The 21215-nt window shown below is 48.8% G+C and overlaps 1 gene segment (V, D, J or C); it reads right to left on the bottom strand.

The window, feature by feature from the left end:
* Nucleotides 1-4265: 4265 nt before the first annotated feature.
* LOC142047769 (immunoglobulin heavy variable 6-1-like) overlaps nt 4266-21215 on the bottom strand; it is a 159742-nt gene continuing 142792 nt past the window's right edge. The window contains 2 exon segments of the V gene segment in view: nt 4266-4592; nt 12725-13047. Coding sequence covers nt 4266-4592; nt 12725-13047 — 650 coding nt within the window.

Genomic DNA, 21215 nt, shown 5'->3' with positions numbered 1-21215 from the left:
GGGGAAACTGAGGCAGGCTGCCTGCGGTGTGGCCCTTGGCCACTAGAAATCTCATGCAGTAGTTGGATTTTTTACACTCCAAGAAAATAATGTACTCTAAAATAGTGCGGGTTTATTTTTTCTTTGGAATGGCTGGGGTTTTTAAAGCAACCTCAAGGATTCAGGTGACAAAATCCCATTGGAACTTCCTTTGAAAATCCCAAGCTATAGTGACTTCCTCACCTAACAACCCCAGAGCTTCCTCTGCTCTTAATGATGAATTGGCACCAGGGACAATTGTAGAATTTGGCCCAAATGGTTGAGTCGTGAACCTGAGAGCCAGGACTTTGTGGCATTGTTTCCGGGCAGGTTCCCCACTCTGAAGCCACTGAATCGCTGGCTTTAAATCCACGTTTGTGTCCCTTTGTTTCCACATAGTTAAAAGTGTAACATTTTATTTTATTTAAAAAATTGAATCCAGGCAGGGAAGGGAATAATATTATGAAGTATTGTCTGGTGTTCTGAGTATTATGTGGATTTTATTTTATATTAATCAACCCAGCCCCCAAAGGAAAGGTAGTTTGACTTAAAAAAAAAAAACTCTGTTCTTGGTGCTCATAGAGCTTGAGAAAGTTCACAGCCCGAGACACTAACTGTTCTTTAGTTTACTGAAACAGTGAATGTTTCCTCTTCATGTCACTCAAGGGGAAAACATCTGCTGCCTAGCTGAGTTCTGTTCCCAGATTTGAACATTATATTCAGGGGTGGCTCTAGGCACCACCACAGCCAGCACCTGCTTGGGGCAGCCCATTTGCAGGGGCGGCAGGGATCTAGCATAGGAGCTGAGAACCAACAGGGGGCTCTGGGAGCTCTAGTTCCTTGGTTAGCTCCCTGCCTGTCGAGCCAGCCCTGGAGCAGGGAAAGAACTACATTTCCCAGCATTCCCTTGGCCACTACCAACTAGAAAGGAAGGAGGGGAACGTCATGCGGCAGCCTGTGCTGTCAGTGGAGAGTTGCATTGTGAATGGCAGGGAGACCATATTTTAACATTCAAAAAGTAGGACACTGCCACCATCCACTCCCTCCGACTGCCCACCACAGAACCCCCAACCCATCCAGCCCCCACTCCCTGATCACTGCCTCCAGGGATCCCTGCCCCTAACTGCCCCTTGGGACCCCACCTCCTATCTAAATCTCCCTTCTCCTTGTCCCCAACTGCCCCCTCCTGAGACCCCCCCAACTTCCCCTCAGGAGCCCACCCCCTACCTGTCCCCTGACAAACCCGTGGGACTCCCATGCCTAGCCAACCGCTGCCTGTCCCCAACTGCCCCTCCAACCTCTGACCCATGTAACCCCCCCTTCTCCCTGCCCCGACTGCCCCTTCGAACCTTCCACCCCATCCAACTTCCCCTGCTCCCTGTCTCTTGACTGCCCCCCTGCAACTCTCTACCCCTTCAAACCCCCAGCCCCCTTACCGTGCCACTCAGACCAGCATGTCTGGCTCCACGCAGCTCCAGACAGGCTGCTGCATACATGCTTCCGTGCTCCCCCGCAGAGCCCACAGCCCCCCCCCACACACACACTCAGCACCTGCCTTCCGGATTTGAACACCTCAAAATTCAGGAGTGCTCAAGCTCAGTTTGGGCAGCTGTTATTTCATTTCTCCCAAATCAAATATACTGATCCACTGTAACTTGCTGTAGAAAAAAGTAGATAAAATTGAGCAAGAAATGCTTATTAGGACTGGAATTGCTATTTTCAACAGCCATTGCCTTTTTGTTTGTTTAAAAGGAAGACAGTGATATTGCATTGGCAAATTCCCCATAGAAAAGCAAAGAGTGGAACAAAAAGAATAATAAAGGCACCTCAACTTTTCCTCATTTATGGAGGACAGTCTTATAATATGCATCCAGAGATCCTCCAATCACACAAGCTGAAAATTGTTCCACTTTACTGCAGTTCTGTAACCACATGGGAACCAATCCTGTCTGTGTTCTGTGCACATCCAAAATTCCTGCTGAATGACCCAGCCTGGGAGCAAGTTACCAGTGATCCAGGGCTGTGGCGGAAGGAGGGTGCAGGTGGGTGGGGGGAGAGCTCAGCGCTGGGGCTGCAGGAGGTGGGGGGGCACTTGTGAGGGGGAATGAGAGTGCCCAGGGCTGCTGTGACAGAGGGGTGGGAGAGAGCCCAGGGTTGGGGCAGCAGAGGGGTGAGTGGGGGAGCCCAGGGCTGGGATGGGGGGCAGCCAAAATTTTTTTTGCCTGGGGTGGCAAAAAACCTAGAGCCGGGGCTGATCGTGTTGCTTGCAAACTGTGAGTAGCCCAGACCAGCGAACTCCATGTCAGGTTATTACAGTGTTCGGTATTTGTCCTAGTTCCAAGGGTGGCGTTTTTTAGGGGAGAGGGAGGAAGTTGAGGGGTCAAGAATGTGACTCAATAATACAGGGCGGTGTCCTCCATTCTAAGGCTGCTCATTTGCAAAAGCACCAACTGTTGGCGGGGTCTCTGGACATGATGAATGGCCCTTTCACGGAATTAGAGTTGTAGGTGCTACCCTGGACAGCAGCTCTGGCCAGCCACTCCTGTCCCTTCCTTGCAGCCTGGCGAATCCAATACATAGGATAACTGCTCATGGTGAGCCCAGAGGCTTTGCAGCAGAGGCGGAGAGAGTCTCCGGGCTTTTTCACATCCCCTCCGAACTCCACCAGCTGCACCTGCGACCCACCTGGGAGTAAAAGCATGTTAAAAACGTATTGGCATTACAATTAATAACTCAATATTCTGCAGGGCACCCATGGGATAACATACCTTCCAGAGCTGCTACAATGAAATCTTAACGTAGCCAAAGCCTCATTTTCCCTGGTGCTGGAGGGGAAAGTTCTCATGGGACTGGCTGGTAACTGCAGAGACCCAGGGGCTGCGGATTGTGTCTCCGGGTGCAGACTGGACAGAGAGAGGCACAGATTTAAACAGGAAACTGTGTGTCTCTGGAGCGCCGGGCACGGGGTGCTGGGGTCCTCCTGACACTTTCGGACCCCTGGGAGGAATGACCAGCTCCCTGCAGTGACTGTGTTTCCTCACCCAGGAACTTAGGGGCTATTTATTTTAAAGTGATATGGCGAGGGGAGACTCCTCTCTGGAGCCCCGTCTCATGCACAAAGGGGGCCATGCAACGTCCGGTCAGAGGGGCTCGTGTCTGGCGAGGCTTCAGGCAGCACTGAAGGGAGATTGTTGTTCACGATTGATATTCATATTCGTGTTCACACTTCTGTTCCCATTCAGACTCCACTTCCCATTCATACGTGGATTCGGTAAAATAAAACGGAGCACAAATCAGTGCCTTTGTGTTGTCTATTGCGGTTGATTGCTGTTTTTGCCCCCCTTAAATTCTGCCATTTTAAGAGCCAAACACGATGTTAACCTGCTGTCGGTTTTGGTGACGGGCTTTGTCACTCTGGTCTAGTCTCTCACACAGTGATACCGGGCGGTGTGTTCCGCTCTCCTGCTGCTCCCTTGTAAATACAGAGGGTTGCCGGGATTGTCTCCGGAGACAAGGAATCGCATTTTCGCTGAATCGGTGTAATGGGAACAATTTCGTGTGTACTGCGCCCTGGAGACCCTCTGCAGACGCTTCCCAGGAGCGTGATGGACCCTGCGCTGAAGACTTTAGAAGAGGCGAAGTCAAAGGGCACCGGCAAGTTCCATGTACAAACGAGCCGTGTATGTAGGTACAGAGCTGAAAATTGTGTTTTCCAACCCCCAAAGCCCCTCTTCCGCCTCCTCCCCAAGGCTGTGCTGTTTTCTCATTGCTCCCCCTGGTGAGGAATGGAGAAGGGGATTCTACGCCCCCCCTGCTCTCACTGACCTCCCCCCTTTGTACTATAATTTAAAGCAGAAAATAAATATTATTGGGGTTATTTCTTCTTTTAATCCAAGATTTTTTTGCTCCTAGGAAAATGCCCCTTGTGCCAGGGGCTCATATAACTTGCCGCCTCTGTTGATGTGTGGATAGACGGGTGAGTGTGGTGCCTTTCTGTTCTCACCCGTGTGCTAGGAAAAGACGAAACGGTGAGAATAGACATTTCAGTGGCAGCGTGTGACGCTCAGAGGAATTCCAGGGGAAGGAAGTAACCCCATTGCGAAACTGTACGAGACGGCAACTATTTATAGCCTGGGAGACTTCCTCGGGGCTGCTCCCATCCCCTGTCCCTGGCAGTCGGGAGCCGGCAGCGCCCTCAGCAGCAGACATATTGCACTGTTACTGCAGGGCGAGGTTTTCGTCTGAGCTCAGACTCGCTTCCCCTCACTGTGTATCTCTCTGGCGCCGTAATACACGCCGGTGTCCTCCGCTCTCAGGCTGGTCATGTGCAGGTAGAAGTTGGTGTTGTCCTTGGAGGCTGTGAATCCGCCCTGGATGGAGGAGCCGTAGTGCTTGTTCGCCTCACCGTAATAAGCAACCAGCCACTCCAGCTCCTTTCCCGGCTCCTGTCTGACCGGGTCCATCCAGGTGTTACTCAGAGTGAACCCGCTGGTGGCACATTGCAGCGTGGGAGACTCTCCGGGCTTCTTCAGCCCTGGACCCGACTGGGTCAGAGCGACACTAGGAGCGGGCCCCTGGGGGAGAAAGGAAACGGGGAAGACTGTAAATAAAGCTCAGTCATCGTAGGAAACCGGCCATTAGGCCCAGGTTCAATGGAAAATAACCAGGGAACAGGGGGAGAACCAGCCACGCTGGGCACGTTGTATATCAGTCGGGGTGAGCCGACAGAAGACAGAAGTGTCACACACCACATCGAAATCAGCAGCAATAACACCCGCTACCCGACCCCTCCTGTGAATTAATAGAGGATAAATTACCTTCCAAAGCCGCTACAAAGAAAACCAAATTAAGCCAAAGTGTCATTTTCCACGTTGTTGAGGGGAAAGTTTTCAGATTATTGGCAGGTAACTGCACAGACCCAGGGGGCTGCGGATTCTGTCTCCGGCTGCAGGCTGGCAGAGAGTGGGACAGATTTAAACAGGAACCTGTCACTCCTATTCGCATATCCCGCTCCTTATAAAAGAGACGAGCTTCCTAAGAGTGCGATCTGAAAATCCAAGCTCGGACATTCTGGAAGGCAGAGGCAGACGTCAGTGGTCGTACACCATTCCCACGGCCAGTCCCTTGCAGTCAACTACACTGCTACAGTGTAGCTTGGCTTCACTGGAGAGTTGTAGCGCTGCTGGTGGGTTTACAGTGCTGCAACTTACTCACCGTCCACACTTGCAAGGCACATACAGCGCTGCATCTCCCTGGCTGCAGTGCTGGTTATACTCCTGCTCTGTGTCGGGTATAAAAGATTGCAGCGCTGGTGATGCAGCGCTGCTCCGCCAGTGTGGCCACCAAAAGCGCTGTAATTGTCCTCCAGAGGTATTCGAAGGTATCCCAGAATGCCAGTTCAGCCGCTCTGCTCATCCACTCTACTGCCCTGGTCTCAGGTGACCCACCCTTTAAATGCCCCAGGAATTTTAAAAATCCCCTTCCTGTTTGCTCAGCCAGGTGTGGAGTGCAATCAGTGAATCTTTCCAGGTGACCATGCCTCCACGCGCCAAACGAGCCCCAGCATGGAGCAATGGCGAGTTGCTGGATCTCATCAGTGTTTGGGGTGAGGAAGCTGTGCAGTCACAACTGCACTCCAGCCGTAGGGATTACGATACCTATGGGCAGATATCAAGGGCCATGCTGGAAAGGGGCCATGACCGGGACGCGCTGCAGTGCACCAGAAGCAAAGCACAAAGCAGCTGATAAGCATCCTGGAGGGCCAAGCGGACTCTGTCCAGGCGCTCGTAGCCATGCAGGTGGAGCACTACATCCCCCACTCCCCCCTGCAGCCCTTGTCCCAAAACTCTTTCCCTTGTGCCACCATGTCACCTCCAAACCCCCTTCCCCAGCATCCAGGGTCTTACCACCACCAGCTGCCCCCAACACCTGTACATTCACCAACCAGCCTTGAGAACTACGATCCTTGCCCTCTGCACTCAACCCCCATCACCATGCAGTAGAGCCATCCTGAAGTGCAGCAGTCATTGCACAGCACTCCAGACAGGACATATTCAAACCTGTGACTGTACAGTTCACCACCCCACCCCCCTGCCCTTTTAGGTTCCCAAAATGTTGCGTGTCTGTCAAGAAAGTTATTTTCTTTTCAATAAATGAATTCTTGGCTTTGAAAACAGTCTTTATTATATTATGCAGAAAGTGAAAGTATACAATGCCCATGAAAGAAACAGGCATGCAATCATTTTAGGAAAAACAGGATTCCTACTAATATTGTAATCACTGCACTTTCCCTTCGTGAAGGTCCAAACATTTACTATTGGTTTTCAGCCTCAAATGCCTCCCTCAAGGCCATCCTAATCCTTGTAGCTGTTGGCCTCTTCTAGTATCCCTGTTCTCTGCTGTTGCAATTTCAGCTCCAGGGTTGAACTCGGAGGTCCATTCCTTACTGAATGGTTTACCCTTTCCTTCACAATATATATGAGAGTAAGCATTGAGGGATATAACACATGGGATGCTGCTTATCCCCCAGTCTAGCTTCCATACAGAGATCTCCAGTGCCCTTTAACCGGCCAAAAGCCCTCCACAGTCCATTTCGGACCGGCTTAGGCCTGTTAGCTGAACCTGTCTTGCTCCTGTCAGCTTCACTGTACATGGTTTCTATTTTGAGCCAAGGAAATTAATGGGTAAGCAGGTCTCCAAGGGGGGTCCCCCCCCCCACCCCCACCTTGGGGCATTTTTTTTTTTCGAATTGTCCCCTACTATGATCTTCTGGTCTGGGAAAGTCGGCCTGCATCTTCTGAACAGTGCCAGTGTTTCGAAAGATTGCTGCATCATGCACCTTTTCCAGCCAGCTGTTTTAATGTCAATGAAACACCCATGGTGCATCCACAGCGCCTTGTGTAGAACCAAGAAATCCCCTTTCCGATTAATTACTCGGTGTAGGTGGTGTGGTGTAGAAAGGAATTATGCGTCCATCTATCGCCCCTCCACAGTTAGGATAAACCATTTGTGGCAAAAGCCATCCACAATGTCCTGCAGTTCCCCAGATCATGGTTCTTCTTAGCAGGATGCGATTAATTGGCACTGCAAACTTTGATCAACCTTTTCCAATGCGTGGACTTTTCCACTCCAAATTGGTTCGTGACCTATTAGTAGCTGTCTGGAGTTGCCCAGTTCCAGTTGCAATAGCCACTGCTTCTCCACTGGCAGGGGCAGCTCTCAATCTTGTGTCCTTGCACTGCAGTGGTGAAGGCGAGCTCCAGCACACAGTCTCATGAAAGTGGCTTTTCTCATCCAAAAGTTCTGCAGCCACTGCTCGTCATCCCAGACTTCCATGACGATGTGATCCCACCACTCAGTGCTTGTTTCCCGAGCCCAAAAGTGGCATTCCACTGTGCTGAGCATTTCTGTGAATGCCACAAGCAATTTAGTGTCATAGGTGTCAGGCAACTCAATATCATCGTTGGACTCCTCTCTGTCACTTTGAAGCTGAAAGAATAGCTCAACTGCCAAATGTGATGTGCTGGCGAGACTCATCAGCATACTCTTCAGCAGCTCGGGCTCCATTTCCCACAGAAATCGTGCTGCACAGAAACCATTGGTAGAGTCACAATGGCACCAAACATGGACTGAAAAACAGTGACTGTTGGGATGTGAAGCGATGCATCACGGGGCGTTGGGACAGGAAGCGTAATGACCCGCACCCTTCCGTCCCCTTCCCACAACCCATAGTGCCAAAATGGGATGAAGTGCTCTGTGGGATAGCTGCCCTTAATGCACCACTGCCAACAGCGCTGCAAATGCTGCAAATGTGGCCACACTGCAGCACTGGTAGCTGTCAGTGTGGCCACACTGCAGCGCTTTACCTACACAGCTGTACGAAGACAGCTGTACTCCCAGCGCTGTACAGCTGCAAGTGTAGCCATACCCGAAGTAGAACCCAGCTTCTCCGCCCAAAAAGCAAAGCACAGATGAGCCTTCTTCCCTCTACCGCGGGCTGAGCTGGGCTCCCCAACGCCCCTGGGGCTCTCAGCGGGGGCAGAGGCAGGCAGCCCTCCCCAGGGCTGCCCAGAGGGGAGGGCCAGGTCCCGAGCTCCGCAGGGGACCTCAAGAGAATGGGCCCAGTCCCAGCCCCAGCCCCAGCCCGACCTCGCCTCCGACCTCACCCAGAGCCTCAGTGCATCCAGGATCGTTCCTGAACAGCACTGCACCCTGGCTTCAGGGGGGCCTGAGCTCTGTCCCGCTCAGAGCCGCGTGGTCAGGGGGTAGGGCTAGGAGCTCAGGTTGAGGGGGGTTGATCAGATAGGGGGCAGGGCCAGGCTGTTTGGGAGGCACAGCCTTCCCTATCCTAAAGCTCATTCAGCAGTTTGAGGCTTGCAGAAGAGCCAAGCTGTTAGCTTTTCCATTAGGGCTACCNCCATCACAGTGTGATTTACAAGATGTTCATTGCTTATGGCTATAAACAATACCAGTATGTTTTGCATATTCATTAATTCTCATATTAGGATGCTGGCAATAAGTGCAAGTCTGTCATTACATGGCAGATATAAAGTAAGTGGAATAAATTACCTCAATCTCAGTACCTGACTAGAATTTACATAGCTCCAATAAATAAATTAGTGCTTGAGGGATGTTATTGTATTTTCATGAACAATTGTCTTCTGTGTTTGTGCCACATTAATTCTTCATTTCAGGCAGGAGAGAGCTGGGACACTGAATGAAATGCATAAACAAAAATGTCACATGTACTAATGAGCAGATAAAATGTAAGCGAATTTAAATTTATTAAATAATGACAAAATATTTCTTTGGTATCAATGCTGGGATGATGTATGTGCGTGGCCCCCCCCTTATAAATTGAAAACACTTTTTTATATATTTAACACCATTATAAATGCAGAAGGCAAAGCAGGGTTTGAGGTGGAGGCTAACAGCTTGTGACCCCCATTAATAACCTTGGGACTCCGCTGAGGGGTCCCAACTCCCAGTTTGAGAACCCCTGGGTTAAGTGAATTTTAGCACCCTGTGTCCTTTCACATGCATGTGCTATTTTGAGTATATCAGTTTTCACAACACAGGCTCATCCCAGAATCTGGAACAAGCTCATATGCTCAGTTCGTGGAGTATGTACATAAGCTATACTAAAGACAAACCCACAGCAACTGTCTTCAGTTTGTGAGGCACCTCATGGGGCCAGTCTCTAGGAAATAGATACATTCATGGAGGTTAAGTCCACTAACGGCTATTAGCCAGGATAGGTGAGGAATGGTGTCCCTAGCCTCTGTTTGTCAGAGAGTGGAGATGGATGGCAGGAGAGAGATCATTTTATCATTATCTGTTAGGTTCACTTTCTCTCGGGCACTTGACATTGGCCATTATCGGTAGACAGGATACTGAGCTGGATGGACCTTTGGTTTGACCCAGTATGGCTGTTCCTATGTTCTAATCTAAATGAACCCAAGTTATGGAGACAGATATGAGTCAAGGAATTCAGCAGAGTATCAGAAACCTGGAAAAATCTGTGACTGGATGGGCACAGGCGTTTGGTCACAAGCTGAGTTTTGGATTTTTTTAAGCAGAATTTTTATTGTTTCTTTAAACAATCAAACACAGCAAGCAGCAAAAATTTGGCCGTACACTTCTGAAACCCCAAACCCTATTGAGGTTTTGGCAGACTAATTTCAGCTTTTCAATTAAAAAAACACAACAAATTTTGAAGGGAAGCAGACTTTGTCTGTGATTTTTTTTCTGCTTTTTAAAATCCCCTAGTTTTCAATCCAAAAAAAGTTTTGACGGAAAATATTTGTCCAACCCTGTTAATGAACGTTTGTGCCTTTTAGCACTAGCTGATGCTGAGAACCAGTGATACCTTGCAGAGAAGTTTTCTCGAAACTGGGTTTGTGCAGAGATGCGGAAGGTTTATTTTTCCCAGGGCCACCCATGAGGAGGAGCAAGTGGGGCAATTTGCCCAGGTCCCACAGGGTCTCCCACAAGAATATAGTATTGCAATTTGTTTTATGGAAGGTGCCCCCGAAATTGCTTTGCCTCAGGCCCCCTGAATCCTCTGGGCGGCCCTGGCCCTCCCACACTGGACCCTGCTGCCACCACCACCGCCACTGAGAGCTCCGGGAGGGGCAGGGAGTCCAGCTTGGCTGGTAGCGTGGAGAAGAGGGTGCAGCTGCTAGCGCTAGACTCTCCCCTTCCCAGTTCCACAGTTGGCTGCTCCCCTGGAAAGAGGGACTGGGCACACTGCAGGCTGCTCCTCTGGAGCCAGGAGGCGGGGAGCAGCAGCAGCCTTGTGCTCTTCTGCTTAAAAGAAAATGGGGGGCACCGCTTTTTCGAGCCCCCAACCACTTGGCACCTTAGCCTAGTCCACCTAGTTGTTACACCAACCCTGCATATCCCGTTCCTTATAAGGGACAGACTCCTTCCATTACGTAAGGGTATGGCCACACTTGCAGCTGTACTGCGCTGGGAGTTAAACCTGTCTTCCTACAGCTGAGTAGGGAAAGCGCTGCAGTCTGGCCACACTGACAGCTACCAGTGCACTGTTGTGGCCACATTTGCAGCATCTGCAGCGGCATTAGGAGCAGTGCATAATGGGCAGCCATCCCAGCGTTCCAGTGGCTACAAAGTGCTCTTCAAAGGGGAGGAGGGTGGCGTGGAGTGTGACAGGAAGTGTGGGGGAGAGAGAGAGCGTGGATTTTTGGAGTTGACACTGTCAAAGCTGCCTTGCAAGTTCCGACCCTCTCCCCCATCCCTCTCTCACTCACTGAAAGCAAACAGTAGCCGTTTTTTTCCTCACACACCAGATAAGCAGCCTCCCCCGAAACAGACCCTTCCCCCCTCCTGCCTGCTGCGCTGCTTCTCTCCTCAAGCAAATACTAGCTGTGGGTGTTCCAAAGGGACTCCCCTGCCTCTGCTCATTCACAGTAAACTGCAGCTGGGTTTGGTTTTTTGATAAGCAGCTCCCGGAGCCGGAATTCTTAAAAGGATTATGGGAAGCTTCCGAGCTCAGTCGCAACGTACTAAGATTATTCCCTGTTTACGCTGGCAGCAGCAGAGCTATACTCTTTATTCCTCTCCTTGAGGTGGAGTACAAACAGCGCTGTTGCCACGGAGATACAGCGCTGTACGTGCCTTGCCAGTGTGGATGGGGAGTGAGTTACAGTGCTGTAAAGCCACTGCCAGCACTGCAACTCTCAAGTGCAGCCAAGGGCTTAGGACTTGTCTACACTGGCGCTTTACAGCACTGCAACTTTCTCGCTCAGGGGTGTGTAAGAAAACACCTCCCTGGTGCAGCAAGTTTCAGTGTTGTCAAGCGCCAGTGCAGACAGTGCACCAGCTATCGTTTAGCTAGATACACTTGAAAGTGCCTCTTTACAAAATATTACTTATGAGAACATAATTGATGATTTTGTAAAGAAAAAGTGTACAAAAAATGCTATTTGGGTTTTTTTTCCATATTGAATGTTTCTCCAGAGAAAGTTAAATTTTATTTTTCCATTCATGCATCTATACTATTTATTTTTATGCATTTTTCACTTGCTTGCAAACTTTCACTTTCGCTTGCAAACACAAGCTTATGGTTTTGGTTGGTAAAAGAGCCGAATGGGAGTTAGGAACCCAAATATCGCAATCCTGCAGGATTGGGCGTTTTAATCTTCTCTGCCATCCTATCCTGTGTTCGGCAGAGATTTCTTGTCTTTCCAGCACAATCACTATATGCACTGCAGAGTCCTAGAGACGTGTCTAGTTACTAAGGGCTTTATTCAAGTCAGTGGAGTGAAATGCGAGTCTTTCGACTGATAGGAATGTGTGTGAATCACACGAGTTAGTGAATTCTATCTGCTGCCTTCATTAGCCCGTAATTGTCTAAGAATATCCCTTCTCCCCTTCTTTTCGGTATCATACCCACTGTATTCTCTACCAGGAGCCCTTGGAAGAAATGACGCAGGCTCATATTCCGGACATTGTCCGCCCGGTGAATGTTTCTATTTGGCAATTCTTTGCAAAAGGGGATTTTATGGAGCTTACGTTTAATTTCTGATCCTTGGGGCCACCTGAGTTATTGTTAATTACTGCACCCTGCTGCCATTCTGAGCCATTCAGAGACCCCTGTCCCACTTCCTCCCTTTCCCTGTGCAATTTCCTGTTCTTTGTTTCCTTGGTGTCAGTACAGCATCCGATCTGAACACCATCTGTTATTATTTTGTTACTCTTATTATTATCATCAACGTCTCCATCCTCCTCAGCAGCTCGATTCAAATAGGTGCTCCCGAAAACTTTCCAGGTCAACTTCATTTTTCCATTTAGTCCCTTGCTATCTCTTTCCGCATTTCTCTTTCCCATCTGGTGGGGAAGGACTGGATTTGTTCATGTGTTTCCCCGAAAAGCCCTTGGAAGAGCCAGAATATTTCATTTTGCTGGACAAGGGCTAACACTTTTGTAAATGTTGCCATCAGGGCGTTGATGGGTGTCCCTGGGCTCATGATCCTCCTGTTCGTGGCATCACCTTGGTGCAAATATACATAAGAAGTTCGCTCAGATTCCTTACCCGCCTCTCCTTTGCATTTTCTTTCCACTTACATGGAGTGTTATGGGAAGCGGGAGAGGAGAATCTCAGCTCTTTCAGTTCAGATTGTGAAATTAAGTGGACAGAACCAGCTTCCCCTTTTTGTGCCAGTCCCGCTCTGCTCTGTGTCACTGTGTCTCTGGCGCAGTAGTAGGTGGCGGTGTCCGCAGCTGTCAGCGAGCGGAGCTGCAGGGAGAACTGGCTCTTGGAAGTGTCTGGTGTGATGGTCACTCGGCTCTGCAGAGCGCTGGCGTAGTTAGTGTACCACTGACTCGATCTGTAGTAAATGCGTCCCACCCATTCCAGCCCTTTCCCCGCGGGCTGCCGGATCCAGTTCCAGGTGGCGCTGGTGCTAGAAACCGAGTCTCCAGAGATGGTACAAGTGAGTGTCAGGGACTCCCCGGGTTTCACCGCTCCCGGGCCCGTTTCCTTCAGCTGCACTTGGGAGAGGACACCTGGGAAGGAAACACAGAAATGAGTCAATGAGCCAGGCCCTTATCCCCTGGGAGTGGGGAACCTGTGAAAATAAAACACCCCGAGACCGAATCTAAGGGAGTGAGGCGCCCAGCTGCCACTAAATTCCATTGGGATCTGTGAACCTAATTCCCTTAGGCTCATTTGAACAGAGCCTATTCTGCGGTCACTGCAGCAAGGAACCCTCTTGACCCCCAATAGCCACATACCTAAAGGGGCCACTAGCATGAACAGGAAAATCCGTAGCAGGTTCATCTTAAGTGAAGGTGCAAACTGTCCCCAGCAGCCAGGCCCCGGCAGTTCTGTGTCTGGAGGGAGTCTGAGGCTCCTCCAATCAGGGGTTTGTATTTAAAAGGAATCCTCCGGGGCAGGGATTTGCATGCGAGTTTCACAAGGTGACTATAAGCGATGACAGGGTGTGAGCTCTGTCAACACATGAGGATCTCTCCCTGGGATGCATGTACCCCTAAGACAGTGAGTTCAGCTCAGAAAATTGTGAAGGCATATGGACGACCCAACTCAATTTAAATAAATAGCATTTGGTCGTTTAACACTCTCAAAGGTGTGAGAGATTCTCAGCCACATATAAGTGCAGGACAGCGCCTTCTTAGCAACATAGGGATGTTTGGGAAAGGGAAAAGTAACCTCCTCTCTTGCGGTTTTGACTGGGATTTCAATAGAGCCCAAGGGAATTGGGAAATTGAGGGTTTAACTCCCTTACAGTATCTCTGATATACTATCCCGTGCTTTGTAGAGATTAACTACAGTACTGGGGAAAGCATTGCATTTACTGTACAGGCATAGCTATTTCTAGTTAATAACGGCTTTATTGAAATCAGTCGAGTTCAGTGGAAGTCTTTGGGCTTATCAGGGCCAGTTCTACTGTTTTTGCGCCCCAAGCAGCGCGCCGAATTGACGCCATAGGGCGGGGGCCGTCCGTGTGCCCCTAATGCAGCTCACGCGTTTCCCCGGCGGTGGCAATTCAGAGGCAGCTTCTGTCTTCACCCAGAAGACAGAAACTGCGCCCCTGCGGACAGCTGAACATAGAACCTGCTGCTCAATTGCCGCTCCCGCGGAAACACTGGTGCAGCCCTACGGGCACAGGGACTGCCCCCGCCGTCCCGCAGCAATTCAGCGGGCTGCTTGGGGGCAAAAACACAGGGACTGCCGCCCCTTGCAGATTGCTGCCCCAAGCACCGGCTTGGGATGCTGGTGCTTGGAGCCGGCCCTGCGCACAGTAGTACAGAGCGGCGTCCTCCGCTTTCAGGCTGTTCATGTGTAGGTAGAAATTGGAGCGGTCCTTGGAGGCTGTGAATCGCCCCTGGATTGTCGGGGAGTAGCTGTTGTCAGACGATGAGTAATAGTAGATCTGCCACTCCAGCCCCTTTCCCGGAGCCTGTCGGACCCATTTCATATAACAGCTGCTGAGATCAAAGTCGCTCACGGGCACAGGTCAGTTTGGTGGATTCTCCGGGTTTCTTAATCTCCGGGCTGGACTGGGTGAGAACCAGCTGTGCCCGGGCCCCTGGAGACAAGCAAAGCGGGTTGTTACAAGAAATGTTTAAAAGGAACAGTGACATTAAATAGATGTAATCGAGAGAAGCAGACAGACAGCTCTGTAGATATTGGTCTAATAAATCCCTAGCGTGACTCCATTGGCCTTTCCACGCAGGATGTTGTAGAGGGGATTTTTTTCTAAAGCACTCACTGATAGGGAAGAGCAGAGACCAGAACCCTCAGACAAAGAACGGGACTATGTGAAAATACAACGAGAAGTATTCCCTGACACGAGTCTTTGGACATGACCTACAGGCAATCTGAAAGCGATGCTTCCTTACTGCGTGTTCTTGGCAATTTGGGCAAACCTCACCCCACAGCTGTTTCCAACACGCACCTCCTGCCCAAGACAGGATTTCAAAAAAGAAAGCTGGAACCATTTGGGAGCCTTTGAAAATCCCACACTAAAATGGCTTGGTCTTGTCTTTGAACAGTGTCCTAACGGCTGTATTCAGGGTGAACCACCAGGTGTATAGGAACGGCCCGAAATTATCCACGAAACAAAACAAACTCATCTTTAACTCTTCTCCAGTTTGTGCTTATGCATTAAAGAGCAAACAGAGGCAATGCGCACAACAGAGACAATGCGCTCCAGGAGCACCATTCAGCCTTCTCCAGGTATCTGCAGAGAGTGACAAAATTATGGTGTGAAAAATTCTAGGGCGGGTCCACAATGACTCTAAAGAACATAAGAAGGGCCAGACTGGGTCACACCAAAGGCCCATCTAGTCCAGTATCCTGTCTGCCTGCAATGGCCAATGCCAGGTGCCCCAGAGGGAACGAACAGAACAGGGAATCATACAGTGATCCATCCCCTGTCGCCCATTCCCAGCTTCTGGCAAACAGACTCCTTAAATAATGTCTCTGGCATTTCTTCCTCTTAGTTCATGTTTATGAGGCATGTGGAAGGGCAGAAAGCTAATGATCAATAGCTACTGAGGAGGATTCTATTTCTCCCTTGCTAGCCACTAAACAAGCTACTCTCTATTCTGTCAACATAGTGAGTCTTTAATTACCAATCTGCATTTTTAGAGGACGGAAGCCCTGATTAAGGGCTGGAGACTTTACAATCTATGTATCTGTGTTTAAACTGCTCTGTCGTGTCAGTGCCTGCTGCTGGTGCTGAGAATGTTTGGATTCGAGGAGGAGGTTTTTGTATTCACTTCAGTAGATTTTTGATCGCTGTGTCTCTCGCACAGTAATAGCGGCCGGTGTCTTCAGCTTTCAGGCTGTTCATTTGCAGATACACCAGACTGTTGGAGTCGTCTCTGGAGACGGTGAATCGCCTTTAACCGCATCACTGTAAAATGTGCTGTGGCTATTAGCAGAGTTGTATATCCGTGAGACCCACTCCAGGCCCTTCCCGGGCGCCTGACGGACCCAGTTCATATGGTAGCTGCTGAAGGTGAACCCGGAGGCTTTGCAGGAGAGGCGGAGAGTCTCCGGGCTTTTGAATTCCACCTCCGGACTCCATCAGAAGAACCTGGGACCGGACAACTGGGGGGAAAAGAAGAAGAAAAAGCTCCATTAGAATCACCTTAATACAAGACCTCAGCCAAAGCCCATAGAAGCCGTTGGAAAGATGCCCATTCACTTCACTGCGCTTTGGGTTGGGGCAAAAACGTCCAACCTCCGCCGGAGTCTCCCACTAAAGTTGCGGGGGCGGGAGAATTACCTGCAAGGGCTGCTAGAATAAAGAGAAGATTCAGCCACGATATCATGTTGCTGACGCGGGAAGGGTTTCTGACGGTAACTGCAAAGACACCAAGACCTTGGCCTGATCCCTTTTCATACTCTGCCGTCCAGGAGAACACAGGATTTATGCAGGACCCCGAGACACTGAATTTGCATCACCTCCTCTTAAAAAAACAAAAAACAAAAACCACCACACCAGAAACCACAACCCTCCTTAAACTAAGGCCTTCCGGAGTCGAGTCCAGAGGAAAAAAGATACTTGGTTGGAGAAGAGGAGCTACAGCCTCTCTTACAGGATCACTTCTTCAATGATCTCTACAAGAATGCTCGGGACCTCTCATAGACAAAATGCACCAGTGATTGTTCACCTGCTGCTGAGTTCTGTCTGTTCTTAGTTTGTGAGTCCTTGCCACTGTGTGTCCTAGTGCACAGAGCACTAGACTGAGCCATGGAAAACGGGGTATTCATTCCTTGGTCTGCTGGGTTGCCTTGGATAAGTCATTTCTCTCTGTAAAATGGGAATAACCTTTTAGGTTCACCTAACCTTCCTTTGTGAAGAGCTCTGACATCTCCTGCTGAAAATCGCTTTTATAAAATGCTAGGGGTTAGTGTTATTACTAATGTCTGAAAATGTCCTTTTCTTCTTCTATGAGAAGAAGGAGGCAGGCATTTGAAACCAGGGGCGCTGGAACAATTTTTATAGTGGGGGTGCTGAAACACTGAACCAAACTCTGTATATAAAGGAATCACCTTCAAACCAGCACCCCTAGGTCCAGTACCTATGTTTGAAATTCTTCCTTGCAATGCTGGACTACAAGATAGAATTATTATTAGATTGGCACCTGAAAATGAATGGTTGGGTGCGGATCCCCACCTAGCCTGCTTTGAATGTTTTAGCTCAGAAACCGAATAACTGAATTCTGCAAGGTCATACAGTAAAAGTGGACAGTTGGCACCCTGAAGGAATCTATCTATGGGTTAGGGTTATAACCCTTCAAGGGTCTGTAGGCCTGTGCAACTGTAACTGAGAGTACAGTACTTGCATTGCTTTGAGTGGGGCTAATGGTATGAATCAAACAGTTCAGTTGCACAGAAGTGTTGTATCACTCTTCTTCCTCCTAGTATTACCGTTCATATTATTTTCAACACCCACTATAAATAGGCAATAATACAGAGAAAAATGTCAAACTAAAGTTTCTATGGAAATGCTGGATAAAATAATAAAGTTTAACAATGCATAGATCTTAAAAGCTCCACCTTGCCACCGTGTTTATGCAACAGGGTGGAGTTTTTAAAGGGTCTTAATGTAAATACTTAAATCCCATGGGAGCTGGAAACTTCACAACTTTGGGTGCCTTTGAAAATCCCAGTCTCACACTCTAATTGGTGGAGGGCCTGTTCTTTCTCAGGTAAGATACAGTGCGCTCAGACGCACAGCTCAGCAACATTTATGTGTGGGAAATCTGTTACAAAGACTGTTATGTAAAATCCCAGTGCAGTGCAGGGTTGAGATATTCCAAATCGCTTAAGAGAGATGGCAGTGGATGATTTTCAAGGATGTAAATTATTTCAGGGAGACCCCTAGTACAATTTCTTAGGCCTTGATTCATGAAAGCATGTAAGAATTTGCTTAAACCCATCTCTATTCAGGACACTACTTTAAATTTAAGCACAATTCTTAGTGTCCCTGACTGAACTTTTCACTTTATTCTCAGTAGCGTCAATGGCTGTACAAGACCTGAAAGAATATTTATCTCATATCACTAAAACAGATAGAAATCCCTACATGTTTACCTGCTGATAAGTGCACCAACATGCCTTTAATACAGGGTTTCTCAAACAGAAGTCGCAGCTTGTACAGGGAAAGCCCCTGGAGGGCCAAGCCGGTGTGTTTACCTGCCCCTTCGCTGATCCTGCTGATCGCTGCTCTGGGACAATGGGAGCTGTAAAGTGGCAGACGGTACATCCCTCAGCCCGCGCCGCTTCAGCAGCCCCCATTGGCCCAACCACTCCTAACGTGTTGGTCAGAGCAAGCAGCATTCTGGTCAACAGTTCGGGATCCATTCCTACAGTCAGAAAGAGGCAGGGCAGGGTGCACAGTACACAAACCATTGAAAGATGGTGTCAAATGTGAACAGAAGCACAGGGATTGCTGGGATGCGAAACAATGTATCTTGGAGCATTGGGACAGGACCCAGGATACCCCACGACCCCTTCCATCACAGAACCACACCCACCCACTCCTGTAACAGACCCCTACCTTCTGGCTGAGCTACTGAAGACCTCAATTCAAAGACTGTCTGAGCTCAGCCAAAAACCTTTGTGTCCCTCAAGGTCTATTTAACCTACGATAAGTTTAACTGGGAGAAAAAAGACAACTCTGGGAACCCCTGAATTTTATTTCATCTCATTTCTTTCAGTCCTAGGACCAATCCTATTCAACTTATTCATAAATGATCTGGAGAAAGGGGTAAACAGTGAGGTGGCAAAGTTTGCAGATGATACGAAACTGCTCAAGATAGTTAAGACCAAAGCAGACTGTGAAGAACTTCGAAAAGATTTCACAAAATGAAGTGATTGGGCAACAAAATGGCAAATGAAATTTAACATGGATAAATGTAAAGTAATGCGCATTGGGAAAAATAACCCCAACTATACATACAATATGATGGGGGCTAATTTAGCTATGACTAATCAGGAAAAAGATCTTGGAGTCATCATGGATAGTTTTCTGAAGACGTCCACGCAGCGTGCAGCAGCAGCCAAAAAAGCAAACAGGATGTTAGGAATCATTAAAGAGGAGATAGAGAATAAGACAGAGAATATCTTATTGCCCTTATATAAATCCATGGTACGCCCACATCTTGAATACTGCATGCAGATGTGGTGGTCTCATCTCAAAAAAGGTATACTGGCATTAGAAAAGGTTCAGAAAAGGACAACTAAAATGATCAGGGGGTTGGAATGGGTCCCATCTGAGGGGTAATTAAAGAGGCTAGGACTTTTCAGCTTGGAAAAGAGGAGACTAAGAGGGGATATGATAAAGGTATATAAAATCCTGAGTAATGTGGAGAAAGTGAATAAGGAAAAGTTATTTACTTATTCCCACAATAAAAGAACTAGGGGCCACCAAATGAAATTAATGTGCAGTAGGTTTAAAACAAATAAAAGGAAGTTCTTCTTCATACAGTGCACAGCCAACCTGTGGAACTCCTTGCCTGAGGAGGGTGTGAAGGGTAGGATTATAATAGCTTTCAAAAGAGAACTGGATAAATTCATGGAGGTTAGGTCCATTAATGGCTATTAGCCAGGATGAGTAAGGAATGGCGTCCCTAGCCTCTGTTTGATGGCAGGAGAGAGATCACTTGATCATTATCTGTTAGGTTTACTCCCTCTGGGGCACCTGACATTGGCCGTTGTCAGTAGACAGGATACTGGGCTGGATGGACCTTTGGTTTGACTCAATATGGTCATTCTTATGTTCATGTAATACTGAAACCCAGAGATTAGCTATAAATCCTCAGAGACAGATAATAATACTTTTATAAAAGGGAGCTTCTCTTCCCCCTCCATTCACCTCCTCCTAACACACTGACTGTGCTTCCCCAAGCGGCCCCAAATGTTTTATCTCAGCCCAGTAGCCTATCCCAGGAACTGTGTTGCCCCCTTTGCACTTACAGAAAGAATTACTGGGAGTTTGTCCAAGCAGAGGCGCAAGATTCTAACATCGCCTCACACTGGTAGAGGTGCCCAGGCCTGTATTCCTGCAGAAATAAATGCGAATAGGACTGAATACAGCTGTTAGAAAGTGAAAATTTTCTGACATCTGCCTGATACCGCAACACCTGTTCACTCCCACCCCACAGACACTTTATCCCTACCGTCATGTCCTCCCACTGCCATTCCCACCTCAAAGAGATTCCCATGGCAGGGCTTATTCCCCTGCCCTCTATATCGACCTGCTAGTGTTCTCCCTCAACTAATTTTACAAGCAACAGACCACCTAACATCAGAGCCTGCGCTGCTCCTCTCTTTAGATCACAGATATTAGCTGACAGCAGCAGATTTTTGGATGTGCCTCTAGACTGGTGCCTAGGGATTTGCACTCATTCAGGGCAGGTGTAGAGTTGTCTCTGAAGGAAAAGTATAATCAGCATCCCACCACAGTGTGATCGGAGCTGTACAAACATTGGGAAAGCTGCAGTCTGGTTCCCCCTCTCTCAGCCCTTGTGCAAGTGATTCAGGTCAATAATGGAAGAAGTGTGACTCTTTTAAATTGAGGGGGATATGCAAATGATGGTCAGAGTGTCCTGTTTAAATCTGAGCCTCTCTCTGCCCAGGCTGCACCTGGAGAGACAATCCACAGCCCTCTGGTGTGGGAGGCAGTGGATGGTGAGAGAGGAAAGGATGGTGGCCAAACTGTGTTGGTGGTGACTAGGAGGCACCGGGGAAAAAGTTTTGGGACACCGACTGCAGGGGAGGCCGGCTGCAGAGCTGCTCCGTATGCAGTGCTAGGCGCACCTGGATCAATTCTGCTTGGTGCTCTATAATGCTTAGGAGCTGCTCCGTGGCTTCTTTCCAGTGCTCCACACTCTCCTTCCGTACCCTCCCTGCAATGTCCTGCCACTCCTGAGTTTTTTGATTCTCAGTAGTGGCTTGCTAGCCGCTGCATAACTTCATGCAGCAGGTCCTCTTTACTTTTTCGAGGACATCTCCTGAGTCTGCACGGCCATTCAGCTGCAGATAACAAGGACGACTGGGCTCCCAAGGCTGCAACTGTGAAGCCAAAATGCAACATTTCACAGAGGCACCGTTGTTAACGCTAGACAGAGTGCTGATATAACCATTCTTAAACACAAGCACAATTCACATACCTATCACAACTGGATGTCCCAAG

Source organism: Chelonoidis abingdonii, chromosome 14 (genome assembly GCF_003597395.2).
Source record: "Chelonoidis abingdonii isolate Lonesome George chromosome 14, CheloAbing_2.0, whole genome shotgun sequence".
Taxonomy (NCBI): Eukaryota; Metazoa; Chordata; order Testudines; family Testudinidae; genus Chelonoidis; species Chelonoidis abingdonii.
Note: the sequence above shows the minus strand (reverse complement) of the source record. Positions and strands in the feature narration are given on the sequence as shown.